This window comes from Podarcis raffonei, chromosome 14 (assembly GCF_027172205.1).
Source record: "Podarcis raffonei isolate rPodRaf1 chromosome 14, rPodRaf1.pri, whole genome shotgun sequence".
Classification (NCBI taxonomy): Eukaryota; Metazoa; Chordata; class Lepidosauria; order Squamata; family Lacertidae; genus Podarcis; species Podarcis raffonei.
Genome location: NC_070615.1, coordinates 2,830,655 through 2,846,544, shown reverse-complemented (window position 1 = coordinate 2,846,544; position 15,890 = coordinate 2,830,655). Strand labels below are relative to the sequence as shown.

The window sequence follows — 15,890 nt, the reverse complement described above, 5'->3', positions numbered from 1 at the left end:
CGGCCCAATCGCCTTCTCAATGTGGCCTGCGGACGGTCCGGGAATCAGGGTGTTTTTACATGAGTAGAATGTGTCCTTTTATTTAAAATGCATCTCTGGGTTATTTGTGGGGCATAGGAATTTGTTCATTTCCCCCCTAAAAATACAGTCTGCCCCCCCACAAGGTCTGAGGGACAGTGGATCGGCCCCCTGCTGAAAGTTTGCTGACCCCTGAGATAAAACAATCAAGGCCAACTGAGACAGGAGATAACCTTTTCTGAGCATCTTCCCCCATCCCAAATACTGGAGCTAGTCTAGTTAAGCAAACAGATTTAAATCTGCCAAAAATTGACTGAGTTTATATCCCACCTTTCTCCCAGAGAGTTCTAGGTGGCTTCCATAGTTCTCCACCTCCTCATTTTATCCTCCCAACAATCCTGTGAAGTGGGCTAGGCTGAGAGGCAGTGACTGGCCCAAGGCCACCCAGGGAGCTTCACGGCCAAGTGGGAATTTGAGCCCTGCTCTCCCAGGTCCTAGTCTGACACACTGACCACCTCACCCGGCTGGCTCTACAACATACGGTTACATCTCTCATGCTCAATGCTGAATGCCTCAGTGCTGTCAGAAGAACAAGAATGCTGGCTGATTTTTTGGGATTCTATGTCAACTTGTTTTTAACAACAGTTTTTAACCAGTATTTTAAAATGAGTTTTAAAATACAGTTTTCTGTAAACCACTTGGAGGTTTTTTTGATTAAGTGGTATACAAATCTTGTGTCAGAAATAGATAATCTACCACCTCCACTGATCCCTTAACACGCCATTTGCCACAGTCGTGGAAAGGCCATTTGAGGCACTGGCCTCTGCTGAGTCCCTCCCCGTCTCCAGGGCTCTGTACAGAAGGCACCCAAGAACGGAATCCTACAAAGAGGAAGCTAAAATTAGCAGGAAACTTTGAGAGGTTCAATGCTTTGGAGAAGGGTCTTGTAAACTGTGATTTCAAAATCCCAAAGACCTATTTTGCAGCCTTGGAAACTTGAACAGACAAAAGTTACCAGGTTTCCTTTTGTTTTTGCATTGCTGCATTCCATCAAGTGCAGCCTGTGGTTAATCCAAATCCAATCACACCATAACAATTTATCTGCAGAAAAATGACAGCCTAATATTGTGTGCCCCCCCCTTCACAGTCCTGAAACCTGTTCCCGTTTAAAAACATAAGTACATGCACAAAGACACTGCCAGCTTTTCTGGGCATCTAACATCGAACCTGATCGTTCAAAACATGTTTACTTCTCTCCAAAGCAATACCTTTTAAGACTTCAGTGGATGAACTTCCTCTATAATCTCAGGAAATTACAGTAATTTGCAAACATCCTTTTCCTTCTGACAGCATTTCTTTACCAGGTCCTTAAATGGTGTGTGTGTGTGTGTTTAGAAATACTGGTGCCACTTTATAAATATTCGGGAAACACTCATGTTTATATCCAAAGGTCAGTTTTTTTCAAATTACAGGCCCTGGCTTCTAATGGCAAATGCACCCCCCAGTGAATCTTTGTTTCCAATTTATACATCAATGTTGTGATTGAAATGTGTACTTTGAGAGTCTGTTTTGCAAAAGGGCAGGCTGGAGGGAAGAGCCCAAGCTCAGTGGCAGGGAGGTTTCTGTGCCTGCAGCGCAGTCCCAAGCTCCGTTCCCCATGACATCTCCGAGAGGGCTGAGAAAGACTTCCTGGCTGAAACCCTGGAGAGCTGTCATTCAGTGTAGACAATGGTTCAATGAACCAATGGTCTGACTTGGTATAAGACAGTTATTCCAGCATTCTGTACTTCTCTCATCAGAGGAAGAGCCTCAGCTCACTGGAAGAGGACTTGTTTTGCATGCCAGAGGTTCAATCTCCAGCATGTCCGGGGGCTGGGGGGCTGGGAATGTCCCTTGTCTAAATCCCTAGAGAGCTGCCAATCAGTGCAGGCAATACTGAGCTAGATGGATAAAAGGCTGGATTCTGCATAAGGCAGCTTCCTCATTTCCTAATCAATTTGGCAGTTTCTTCAGAACTACAAGGACTGGAGGATCTTATCATTTTTAAGGGAAGGACCATCACTCAGTGATGGAGCACTTAACTTTGCATGCAGAAGGCAGGGGCGGAGGAAGGGGGGCGGTGGGGGCGGATTGCCCCTGGTGTCTTCGCTGAGAGGGGTGACATTCGGCACGTCGCCCGCCCGTAACTCCCAAGCCTTCGCCGAGGGGTTGGGGGAAGGGGGGAGCTGCACCTCTTTGCCAGTGGCATTCCACCTTCCCCCTTCATTTTAACACCTTGGGGAAGGCTTGGGAGTCGCAGGTGGGCGCCGCGCCAAATGTCCGCCATCAACGGCTCACTCCGCCCCTGGCTGCAGGGTGCCACACCACTCCGTGCACCTGAGTGGCTATCCCGCACCTGGGAGGGCACCCTCCGTGCCCCGCCCCCCTCGGGAGCGCATCCTCCCTGGGCAGCGCTGGCATATGCTCTACCGCTGCATTCGGGGGTTCAAATTGGGAATCTGCTGTGGAATGCAGGATATTTCAGTCCCACGTTTTATAAGGGAAGGAATCCCCACGAGCAGTTGCAGAAAAAATCTTTGTAGAAGATTTTTATAAATCTACAAACAAAATGACGAGTCCCTAGCACATGAAAATCAGCGAATCTCAAAAGAGTCTACCCTGGGGACCAGCAACAGTAGGGAGAATTGATATTTGGGTGACCACGAAAGCAACCAAGAAGCTGGGAAACCTCTGACTCAAAGATCCCCTGGACTAGATGGATCCTTAGTCTGATTCACCAGTACTACTGAATCAAGTTGCTGTAATTCAAAGTGGTGTTCAAACCCATGGAAACAACTAAATATTTGTTTATTTGTCTATTCAAATCTTGTTCGCTCAGTGTTTATTTCCACATTTTGTACCCAATCTTTGCATAAGCTTACATCTAACAAAAAAGTGTCTTTTAAAAGTGCCAGAATCATACTGGTATTCAAAAGCATACTGCCTCCAAGCAGTTGCCAAATGTTCCAAATGACCAGGACGCTGGAGTTATGATTTGTGTTGTTCTGAGCGTTCAAAGCAAGCTGCATTCTACTGTATTTTTCGCACCATAGGACGCTCCGTCCCATAGGACGCACCTAGTTTTTTTGGGGGGAAATAAAGGAAAATTTTTTCCCCTTTATTTCCCCCCCAAAAGCAGGTCAGGGAAACCGAACCAGGTCGAGGAACAGCAGGATGGTGGCGCTGCGCCTCCCTGCTGTCCCCCGAGCTTGTGGGGCTGGCTGATGTCTGCCTGGCGCACGGGGCACTCTGCTTCAGCGGGCCCCACCCGCCAGGCAGCAGGCTGCTATCCGCAGCGTGGGGAGCCCTGCGGGGGAACTCCTGCAGGGCTCCCCATGCTGCGGGTGTCTGCCTGGCGCGAGGGGCGCTCTGATTCAGGGCGCCCCACCCGCCGGCGGCAGACTGCTATCCACAGCGTGGGGAGCCCTGTGGGGAATTCCTGCAGGGCTCCGCATGCTGCGGATGTCTGCCCGGCACGAGGGGCGCTCTGATTCAGGGCGCCCCACCCGCCGGGCGGCAGGCTGCTATCCGCAGCGTGGGGAGCCCTGTGGGGAACTCCTGCAAGGCTCCCCACACTGCGGATGTGTTCCCGAAGCGCCGGGCGCTCTGCTTTCAGGGCGCCCGACGCTCCGGGAAGCAGGCTGCTATCCGCAGCCTAGACAGCCCTGCGGGACCTCCCGCAGGGCTGCCTAGGCTGCGGATGTGTTCCCGAAGCGCCGGGCACTCTGCTTTCAGGGCGCCCGATGCTCTGGGAAGCAGGCTACTATCCGCAGCCTAGACACTGCTAGCGGAGCGCTAATCCCGAAGCTTGGGGCTGCGGAGCTCAACGCGCCCCAAGCTTCTGGGTGCCGGCAAGGTCTAGACGGCTAACGGAGACCTTGCTGGCACCCAGAAGCTTGGGGCGCGCTGAGCTCCGCACGCCCCAAGCTTCGGGATTAATGCAGCACTCCGCTAGCCGTGGGAGAGCTGGGTCTCCCACGGCTAGCGGATAGCTTCCTGAAGCCTGGAGAGCGAGAGGGGTCGGTGTGCACAGACCCCTCTCGCTCTCCAGGCTTCAGCAAAAGCCTGCATTCGCTCCATAGGACGCACACACATTTTCCCTTGCTTTTTAGGGGGTGCTTTTTATGGTGCGAAAAATACGGTAACTGCCTCAGAACTCCAAGGGCCAGTTGCTGCAGTGCTCAGACCAGCTTCAAGGTCTTCTCTTAGGTCAGACACACGAAGAGAAAGCCCTGGAAAAAGCCCTTGCAGACCAGAGACTAGTTGAAGAACTGAGTTCATGTAGGTGCATATATGCAGCACTCCTCAGTTCCCCACCAACATAGCAGTGTTTTCCCAGATGAGAACAAATTGACTTTTATTTCCTTTTGTCCTGTCTGAGAGCCACTTGGTAGGCTTTTCACATTGTGTGTGTGTGTGTGTGTGTGTGTGTGTGTGAGAGAGAGAGAGAGAGAGAGAGAGAGAGAGAGAGAGAGAGAGAGAATATATGAGGACTAAAGCCAGAAAGGATTCTTTCCTGAACAGTAGCTGTATTGGTCTGTCGCACCAAACTTTCTTTCAAGGGTAGAATGCATAACTTTGGTTGGATCATGCTTAACATTTTAACAATGGAGAGGGAAGGGAGGGGAGCATAGGAATGCAGAGGAGGAGTGGACTAGACAAGAGCCCAATTATTGGCATGGAGGGGGTGCATAAGAACATAAGGGGTTGTGCGGTTGTGCAATTTCTTCACCCCTGGGGAAGTCTGATTCCTGGCACTTATGATTGCAGGTACAGCAGACTTTTCCATTCCTATGTCTCAAGGTGGGAAATGCAGAATTTGCCCTAGAATGATGGCATTGTTTTAGCTGCACATCACTGTTTGCTCAAACTTTAGGAGATGTCCATATGATACTGTGCCTAAGTATCTAATGGTTATCTTTTGCCTGTGTTTTTCTCCAGCATGCCTTCTATCGCCAGCCTTCCCAGTACCAAAGCTAAAGTTCCACCCCAGGCGCATTATGGCTCCTTTTCAGTGTGGCTATTGTGCAGGGTATCCTGCTTGCAACTGGGTGCCTTTGTCCTGGCTCTTATGGGCTGCATTTTGAGCATCTGCTCCACATCTGCCAACCTTGAATGGAGAGAGTGGCAGGTTGAGAACATCATGGGCAGCAACAAACCTGGCATTGTAGGGACTGGGATCTGGGGTGCCTGTTCTATGCGTAGAATTACAATGAAGAAAATCAACATTATATGCATACCATTAAACGATGAGGAGTCCCTACTCTCTGAAATCATCTTTGCCCAGGACTTGATGCCATTGGCCTCAATTGCCAATGTGGTGACCGTTTTTTTGTATTGCCTTTGCACTATGTAACATCTTTGCGCCTGGAAAACACGATGATTTCATTGCTACCTTCTTTTCCATTGGAGCAATGATGGACGTGGCAGCAGGTACATATGTACTTATTTCCATTTTGTGGAATCTGCATTCTATATTAACAAACAAAGGAATTCAGCTTCCTGGGGTTTTGGGAGTGCCTCCCATTCCAACAGAACAACGTGTTGGAATTTCTATCTACGTGGGGTTTATTGCTGCAGCTTCACAGCTCTTAAGTGGACCGCTGGTTCTGGGTGAAAAGTATTTTAGGAAAATGAGTGAAATAAACACTTCAAACGAAAAATTTGTAAACGACCCAGAAAGTGTTACAGACACTGAAAGCCCATCGCTGAGGGTGAAGTGGAGGCAGTATTACTCTTCTGCGACACTTGAGTGTGAAGAAATACCCACTATTTGGCGGAGATATCAAAGTCAAATTAAAACGGAAACCATGCCAGACGCATTAGGAATGTGGCTAAGGAATGGCCCCAGTCCTGTGACTGGCTGTTTTTTTAACGGTAGCATAGAACGTTGTGTATATTTATTATCAAATTTGTTGGTTTTTATCTTTTCTTATGCATATTTTCTTCATGACCCCGTGCTCTGGTCCATGGGGGTCACGAAGAGTCAGACACAACTAACCAAGTAAACAACAACAAATGCATATTCTGTTTGATTTTTTCTTTTTAACTGAATGCTTCTGTATCCTACCCTGGGATGCTTACAACATAGTTAACCCTAACTATAAACAGGAGGAATAAATGAAAAGCATAAAACTGCTATACCATCCTTTTATATATTTGAACATGGCTATCATATCACCCCTTAACCTCCTCTTCTCCAGGCTAAACATGCCCAGCTCCCTTAGCCGTTCCTCATAAGGCATCGTTTCCAGGCCTTTGACCATTTTGGTTGCCCTCCTCTGGACACGTTCCAGTTTGTCAGTGTCCTTCTTGAACTGTGGTGCCCAGAACTGGACACAGTACTCCAGGTGAGGTCTGACCAGAGCAGAATACAGTGGCACTATTACTTCCCTTAATCTAGATGCTATACTCCTATTGATGCAGCCCAGAATTGCATTGGCTTTTTTAGCTGCCGCGTCACACTGTTGGCTCATGTCAAGTTTGTGGTCAACCAAGACTCCTAGATCCTTTTCACATGTACTGCTCTCAAGCCAGGTGGCACCCATCTTGTATTTGTGCTTCTCATTTTTTTTGCCCAAGTGCAATACTTTACATTTTTCCCTGTTCAAATTCATCTTGTTTGTTTTGGCCCAGTTCTCTAATCTGTCAAGGTCGTTTTGAAGTGTGATCCTGTTCTCTGGGGTGTTAGCCACCCCTCCCAGTTTGGTGTCATCTGCAAATTTGATCGGGATGCCCTTGAGTCCATCATCCAAGTCGTTGATAAAGATGTTGAATAAGACCGGGCCCAAGACAGAACCCTGTGGCACCCCACTAGTCACTCTTCTATAATGGTTTGCTGCTCCCTGATAAGCCAAGATCAGCACACAGGCCATGGCTTCAGGTGGGCTGGGTTTGTGGTTTGGTTCCCCTTCTGCTCATGCTATGGAAGGAGGAGAGTGGAAGTGATTGCAAAGTTCCCAGTAAAGCTTAGTAAGTTTGGAATGTTTGGAATCTGGATGCTGTCCGTGATAATATGTCTGGGTTATTGTGATGCTCAAATGGAAGTGTTTTAGCACAGACTCTCTTAAAACTTGAAAACATGGGGTGTCCCCTCTTTCCTTATAGGCCGAGCCTTTTTTGCCACTCCTAGATTAAAATATGGAAGTGTAACATGAAGCAAGATAAAACTGCTTCAGGGGCCCAATTTGTCTCCTGTGATGCCAACTGAGCACCTTCAGTTTAGCACGATTTCAGAGTGAGATAATTTTGCAGTCATTTCTAGCAGGAGAAAAACTGCAGTTCTGAATTAAAATATTTATTTTTCCTTAATATGTAGGAGGTTGTGGAGCTATTTCATAATCTAATCTTGATGTAATGCTTTTGTAGTTACTCCAGGGATGACTTTACTTTTAATAAAACTTTTAAACTGGGGGGAGGGGATATTTTAACTCAATGCCTAATGATGTAAAAATGGTCTCTTAGGACTTAGCATTCGGGGTTTGGTTAATGCCTCCAAGGCAACAAATCTTTGTTTATTGTATTGTTATTATTTTTAATGTTGGAGTGAAAACGAATGCCATTTATTTTACTGTAATGTGTTTTATAGTAAAGCTTTGTTGCAACAAGGAAACAGATGAAGAACAGAACAGAGCAGGAACTTGGGCAGCAGATGCTTTGCAAGCAGGAGACCCGAGGATCAATCCGGGGGACCTCTTAGCTGAGAGCACTGCAGAGGCTTGAACGAGATGGTCCTTTGGGCTCCTTCCAAATCTAGAATTCTATGACTCTAGGTAGGCAAGGGATTGGAAAAGATTCCCATTAACCCTTAGAGAGCCACTGCCAGCCAATGAAGACCAGACTTCCCCAACCATGTGCCCTCCAGATGCTTTGGAATACCAACACCCTTGACCATGGGCAAAGATGACTGCAGTTGATGGGACTTTGGAGTCCAAGACCAGGGAAAGCAGTTGCAGTCAACACTAAGGTACACAGACCATTAGTCTGACACAGTATGAGGCAAGCATGTTTCTATGAAAGTGGAGCAAATTTTGGAGCGAAGAGCAATAGCTCAGTAATAGAAGGCCATAACCTTAATTGCTGGCAAGTGCAGTAGAAGGGGAAGGGCAAGAGCTCTGTGGGAGAGCCACTGCCAGTCAAAACAGCCAATATCAGGTGAGATGGCCAAACTGCTTGACCTGGGATGAGTCAGCTTCCTAGGTTCCTAAGTTCTCCACCCCAACATCAGAGCAAAAGAAGAGCCTGGCTGTTGGATCAGCTGTGTCAGCACAAAAACTTGCATATTCCTAGGCCAAAAGAAAGAAGTTGGCCTAATAATAAATAATAATAAAGCAGCCAGGCCAGCTATTCTGTACTTGGTGACCCAGGGCCATGAGCATTTAAGCAGTGCATCTCTTGATGCTGTGGCCAAGGATTTCATGCACTGGACCTTGTCAGCTGTTCAAATGCCAAGTTCACTGAAGGCCAATTAATTGTGAGATAAGACACTCTATAAATCAATAAAATAAATACAGGGCTGTCATTGGCAATGGCTTAATGATCCCTCTTACCTAGTCCTCAGTCATGGACTTCTGCCATTCACTTTCATGTAATTTGTTTTTTTCCAAACAACCTCCCTCCATCACAAAAAATCATATATAATGTAGTCATTCTATTATTGAAACACCTGAGAAATAGAGCAGGGGAAAGAGGGAATAACAGGAAACCTTTGTTTGAGATATGGAAATCCTCTGAGATACAGTCGTCATACCCTCCATATGAGTAGCTCTCATGCCCTAGTTATTGCCCACATTTGCTTATTGGATTTCGCAGCTTATAGTAACAGTGCAGCTTGGGCTGTCTGAGGTGGTTATGGAGAAGAACAAAGGACCCTTGCTCATGTGTCAGGGTGGGATGTGAATGGGCTGGACATTATTAGGTTCAAATACTACTCTGCAAGGACACCAAACTGTTTTCTTGCGCTCTGCACCATCAAGTAGGCATCATCACCACCAGGCCATACTATAATAACACATTATGAGCGTGAGGGGGTGGAGGCCCTTCCAGAACTGGGGCAGCCTGATAATGAGGGTCCAGCAGGAACCTGCTCTCTCACCTCACCCATCTCCCTGTCCGGCCCCACCTCTCACTCATTCCACAGTGCCTGTCACACCATCTCCCACAGTGCCATCAGACACAGGGGGATGCTCCACTAGCTCTGCCCACCTGCAACAGCTGATCTTCTGACAAAAAGGTGTAACTTGCCCCTCAGATCCGCCTCCATACCCGAGAACTAGGAAGTAGCCAATGTAACACTAATTTTTCAAATGGGATCTGGGCAGGGTGAGAGGGTGGATCCTAGAAATTACAGGTTTGTCTCTGTAAAACTGGCAAAAAGTAATATTAATGATAAAATAAACAAGCACATAGAAGAATAAGTTTTGCTGAAGTAAAGCCAGCATGGTTTCTGCAAGGGCAAGCCCTGCCTCATGAACCTATCAGAATTCTTTCAGGGTGTCAAAAAGCATAAAAATAGAGATGATCCCATTGATACTATGTACTTGGATTTTCAAAAAAAGCTTTCAGCAAGGCACTTCACCAAAGCTGTCTGAGTAGGCTGAGCAAACATGGAATATGAGGAGAGGTCCTCTTGTGGATCAGGAATTAATTAAATTGCAGGAAGCAGAGAATGGGAAAAATGGACAGTTCACTGGGTAGAAAAGAGTAGAAAGTGGAGTCCCGCAAGGATAAGTATTGGAACCTGTGCTTTTTAACTTGTTCATAAGCAATCTAGAGTGAAGAAGAAGAAGAAGAAGAAGAAGAAGAAGAGGAGGAGGAGGAGGAGGAGGAGGAGGAGGAGGAGGAGTTTGGATTTGATATCCCGCTTTATCACTACCCGAAGGAGTCTCAAAGCGGCTAATATTCTGCTTTCCCTTCCTCCCCCACAACAAACACTCTGTGAGGTGAGTGGGGCTGAGAGACTTCAGAGAAGTGTGATAACTGGCCCAAGGTCACCCAGCAGCTACAGGTGGAGGAGCAGGGAAGCAAACCCGGTTCACCAGATTATGAGTCTACAGCTCTTAACCAAACTTGCTGATCATACTAAATTGTTCAGGGTTGTTAAAACAAAAAAGAGATTGCAAAGAGCTTTCCAAACTGAGTGAATGGGCACTAAAATGGCAAATGCATTTCAATGTAAACAAGTGTAAAATAATGCATATCCGCACAAAAAAAATCTTAATTTCACATATACACTCATATGGTCTGAATTGGTGGTGACTAACCAGGATCTTGGGGTCATAGTGGATAGTTTCAGGGCTTTTTTCAGCCAGAACTCACTGGACTCAGTTCCAGTACCTCTCAGGTGGGCACCATTGCCATTCTAAGAGAACGAGGGAGGGGTTCATGGTGAGCTCCAGCACCTCCTTTTCTAGCACTGGATATCAACCCAGTGTGTGGAGCTTGTGAAAAGGGAAAATTCCATGCTAGGGATCATTAGGAAAGAACAGTATCATAATGCCTTTTTAATACATTGGGAAGACAGTGTGCGGTTCTGGTCGCCTCACCTGAAAAAGGATATTGTAGAGTTGGAAAAGATTCAGAAAAGGACAACCAAAATTATCAAGGAGATGGAGCAACTTCTCTATGAGAAAAGGTTGCAGCATTTGGGACTTCTTAGTCTAAAGGTGAGGAAGAGGTGACATGATGTAAGTTTATAAAATTATACATGACATGAAGATAATGGAAAGAGGTGTGTTTTTCTCGCTCTCATAATGCTAGAATTCAAGGTCAACCAATGAAGCTGAAGATTTGGAAGATTTGGGACAGATAAAAGAAAGTATTTCTTCATGCAGCAGCATTAACGAAGAAACTCACCCCCAGAGGAGGCAGTGATGACCATCAACTTGGATGGCTTTAGCTCCCCTTTATCACATACACAGCCCAACAAGACAATGACAAAAATCCACCAACAGCATATGAATCAATATGGCTAACCTGATCCAAAAACACCCAGCCACCCCACTCACACATGGAAACAACGACCACCACAGCCAACCCCAAATGAACAACCACACCCTAGGCCAACCCCAACCTCTCTCACCACCAAAGGAACACAAGTCACAAGTGAACAGCAGAGAACCTGCACAAGCAACGCTGACACCAAACCCCACATATATTAAGTAAAATAGAAACATCGCCACCTGACCCCACCCCCACTCATCTTTCCCCCCATCCACCTCTTTCCCTCTTTTCTTCCTAGCGTAACACTAATGTCTCAACAAATGAAACTGATCTTGGAAAAGAAAAAAGAGAGAGACACAGCTCATACTTTTGTAAACCAAGGATTTTTAAAATAAAAATAGGGAAGGAGGAGGAGGAGGAGGAGGAGGAGGAGGAGGAGGAGGAGGAGGAGAAGAAGAAGAAGAAGAAGAAGAAGAAGGAGGAGGAGGAGGAGGAGGAGGAGGAGGAGGAGGAGGAGGAGGAGGAGATTGGATAAATTCCTGGAGGAGGAGAGGGCTGTGGCTGGCTACTGCCCCTGGCTAGGCTCTGCCTCCATGGTCCGAGGCAGTAATGCTCTGTATACCAGTTTCTGGGAATAATGGGCAGGGAAAGTGCTCTTGCACTCAGGTCCCGCTTGCTGGCTTCCCACAGGCATCTGGTTGGCCACTGTGACAACAGGGCTGTGCTGGACTACATGGGCCATTGGCCTGATCCAGCAGGGAGCTTCTTACGTTCCTATGAATTCAACAGGTAGTCCCTTCCAACTCTGAAATTCTATGAATCTATGAATCTATCTTACCCCCTTTTAAAGCTACTCGTTGTACACAAGGCACGTACATCTCCCGTGTTCTGGCTTTTCTGTACCACTTCCTTTTGTCAAGCAAATGGCCGCACCAAACCCCATTGTGCCTAACAGCGGTTTTCACTCACAGCAGCCTGTAGCAATTACAGTGGTACCTTGGGTTACAGACGCTTCAGGTTACAGACTCCACTAACCCAGAAATAGTCCCTCGGGTTAAGAACTTTGCCCCAGGATGAGAACAGTAATCGTGCTCCGGCAGCGCGGCAGGAGCAGGAGGCCCCATTAGCTAAAGTGGTGCTTCAGGTTAAGAACAGTTTTAGGTTAAGAATGGACCTCCAGAATGAATTAAGTACTTAACCAGAGGTACCACTGTACTAATCATAATTATAGAAAGGGAACGTTATCGCTGTCAGTGTTTACTTGATTAGCTGTAATTTCTTCACAAGCTTAGCAAGACGCCTCTGATAGGAAGAGTTGGGGAGAGATGAAATGCAATGCCAGTACAAAAAACCAAACCTGAAACTCAAAACAAGAGGCCTTTCTTGTTAAGAAATAGGTTTCACATATCCCCTCATTCTCTCCCTTTGAAGGAGGTTGGTGGGGGCGCAGGGGCTGCATATCACACAGTTCTCATTTTTGCAGAGAATGGCACTGCATGGCCATATGACTCTGGAACTATCAGGCTGAGCTAAGGTTGGCCTCCTGACAGATCAGAGGACACTGGGCCAACTGGCAGGGGGCAGAAGAGTCTAGTATTTGATGACATAAATCTAGCAGAGAAAAGAGCCAAGTGCAACAATACATCAAATGAAACAGATAAGAATAAACACAATCAGTGAAACGTAGGAGCGACTTAACATGCATGAATCTCATTTTTAAATGGCACCTGCAGTTAGAGGAGCTGATCACAATCTCTCTCTCTCTGTACTACAGACAGTCTCAATACAAATTCACACACACACATGCAGGTAGGGAAGCAATGTTTTCTGCTGCTCCAGCAGATGACATCACTCGTGCTGTAGAAAAGGGCCAGGAGTTATATGCTCCTGCATTTCCCCTCCATAACACCACTGCATTTCCCCTCCATAACACCACTGTTTGACATCCAAGCAAAATGAGGCAGGCTAAAAGAATTGATGCTTTTGAATTATGGTGCTGGAGGAGACTCTTGAAAGTCCCATGGACTGCAAGAAGATCAAACCTATCCATTCTGAAGGAAATCAGCCCTGAGTGCTCACTGGAAGGACAGATCCTGAAGCTGAGGCTCCAATACTTTGGCCACCTCATGAGAAGAGAAGACTCCCTGGAAAAGACCCTGAGGTTGGGAAAGATGGAGGGCACAAGGAGAAGGGGACGACAGAGGACGAGATGGTTGGACAGTGTTCTCGAAGCTACCAGCATGAGTTTGACCAAACTGCAGGAGGCAGTAGAAGACAGGAGTGCCTGGAGTGCTCTAGTCCATGAGGTCACAAAGAGTCGGACACGACTAAACAACAAAAATTGCTCATCTATGTTGTGTGTGCCCAGTCCTCTGTGTTTATTTGGAAGAATGGTCAACTGAGTTTACTGGGACTTGACTCACATAATGGTACACCTCCCCCCCCCCCACAGGATGGCAGGTCAAATCCCTCTAATATTGAATGGTTCTCAGCATGCTTTAGTATTTCTGCATCTCCCATTTCCAGAGGTTTTGATTTTGTCACAAAGAAGCCTAGCAAAAGAGGAGAGAATTTATCTGAATCTCACCTTTAGGGTCAGCCTGACGGTGTTGCATTCCTGCAAAGGGTTCAGTTTCAGCATCTCACCCAGGCTGCAGCCTGAGGGCTGGTGTTGTAGCTCACAGCAAACGCAGACACTGTCACTGTCAAATTTAATCTGAGAAAAGAATAAAAAAGAACAGGCCAAGGTTTTAGTAAGTGCAAAACAACCAACCAAACAACACCCCAATCCCACAAAGGATTCAAACATGACTTGATTTGGTCAACTAAGGTACGAATGCTAAAAACTAAGGAATGAATGCTTCCATGGCCGAGTCCCCTTTCACTCAAAAGCATCAAATCATGTTTTTTTAACCCTCTGGGAAGTATAGGCAGAACACTTTGCTACTCGGAGGGGGATATTGGGGGGGGGCATCCTTTCATTGTAACCTTCGCTGGCAGCTTCATTACAGGTGCCCTCGATGACTCAGGCTTTCCTCCAGCTGATCTGATAGCGTGGAAAGTAAATTAGATGAACAGAATCCTAGGAAGAAGGAAGCTGAGTCAGGAGGCTGAGCCTAGAGGAGGAGGAAGAGGAAGGCCTCTTACCTCCCAAACCTTTCCACATGTTCTACTGCAAGTCAGATGTCCCCCATCTTATATTTGTGCAGCTGGTTCTTTCTGCCTAAATGTGGAACCTGACATTTGCACCAATGGAATTCATTTTGTTAGTTTTGGCTCAGTTCTCCAATTTTTTAAGGTCATCTTGAATCTGATTTCCATCTTCTGTGGCATTAGCTACCCCTCCCAGTTTGGTGTCATCCGCAAATTGGATGAGCATCCCCTCAATTCCTTCATCCAAGTCGTTTATAAAGATACTGAACAACAACGGACCCAGGACAGAACCCTGTGGCACCCCACTTGTCACTTTTCCCAGGGTGACGAGGAACCATTAATGAGCACTCTTTGGGTTTGGTCAGTCAGCCAGCTATAAATCCACCTAACAGTTACCTCGTTCAACCCACTTTTTACCAGCTTTTCCACAAGAATACCATGGGGGATTTTATCAAAAGCCTTATTGAAATCAATATATACTACGTCTACAGCATTCCCCTGATCCACCAAGCTTGTAACTCCATCAAAAAAAGAAATGAGGTTTGTCTGGTATGCCTTGCATCCTTCTCTAAGTGCCTACAGACGAATTGTTGAATTATCTGTTCTAGGACCTTTCCTGGTATTGAGGTGAAGCTCACCTGTCGGTAGTTACCTGGATTTTCTTGCTAAGGAGCACAACATCTGCTTTCCATGCAAAATGTCCCAGGTTCATCTCCAGGAAGAACTGGAGATGAAAGATTCATTTCCAAAACCATAGAAAGGCAGATCTCCTGCTTATCAACAAGCAGGGGTTAAATTTGTTGCACAGAGAGCATCCCAATCTGACACTTCCAATGGGGTTGGGCTAGATGACCCTTGGGATCCCTTCTAGTTCTATAAGTCTATGCTTCTATGAAAAGGAACATACAAAATGCATACTTCACTGACAAATGCATTATACAACATTGGAAAGTGCATATTTCATGTAAAAAGTAAATATTTTATGTGGGGGGATGTGTACAAAATGCGTAAAGGAACAGGGCACCGTGACAATGCAACAGGATGGGGTGGGCCACTGACTGGAAGACCAAAAGGGGGCAGATTAATTGCTCAGCCTTCAGCTCCTTACAACCCCATCTTTACATTTTGGAAGTGCAGCTGGCAGAAATTTAGAAATTTACAGCATCCCAACTTTTTGCTCCCGCTGTTGACAGTTGCCAAAAGCTTGCCAGAGAAACAACGAAGATCAAAAATAGACTTTTTAAAAGAGAAACACTCTATCTTTTTAAGCCCTCCTTGTGTACTCGTAGTGTTGGCTCACTGGCAGCTTGGGGTGTCCTCTGAGCCATTTACAGAGCTGGCGAGGGCAGGAAAGAGGGGACAGGGGATCCCTCTGTTCTCTGCTTCGCTCTGGCTCCGACCTGCTGGGGTATCTTGGCCAAGCATGGCACAGACTTTGTGGTTCACATTGAACTCTATAAAATAATTCCAGCCTCCCACACAGCGGCAGCATTAGTCTTAATTAACTGATAATTGTCAAATACCAAGGGGGGTGGGGAGAGAGAAATACAGTGGTACCTCGGGTTACATATGCTTCAGGTTACAGACTCCGCTAACCCAGAAATAGTGCTTCAGGTTAAGAACTTTGCCTCAGGATGAGAACAGAAATTGTGCTCCGGCGGCGCAGCAGCAGCAGGAGGCCCCATTAGTTAAAGTGGTGCTTCAGGTTAAGAACAGTTTCAGGTTAAGTACAGACCTCC

The 15,890-nt window shown here is 46.5% G+C and overlaps 1 protein-coding gene across 2 annotated transcripts in view; it reads right to left on the bottom strand.

Annotated features, from left to right (window-relative positions):
• Window positions 1-15,890, bottom strand: part of ENTREP2 (endosomal transmembrane epsin interactor 2) — a 192,297-nt gene that overhangs the window by 21,713 nt on the left and 154,694 nt on the right. For both annotated transcript variants that reach the window (XM_053364495.1, XM_053364496.1), the window contains one exon: window positions 13,586-13,714. In XM_053364495.1, the coding sequence (XP_053220470.1) occupies window positions 13,586-13,714 (129 nt within the window). The remainder of the gene's footprint in view (window positions 1-13,585; window positions 13,715-15,890) is intronic.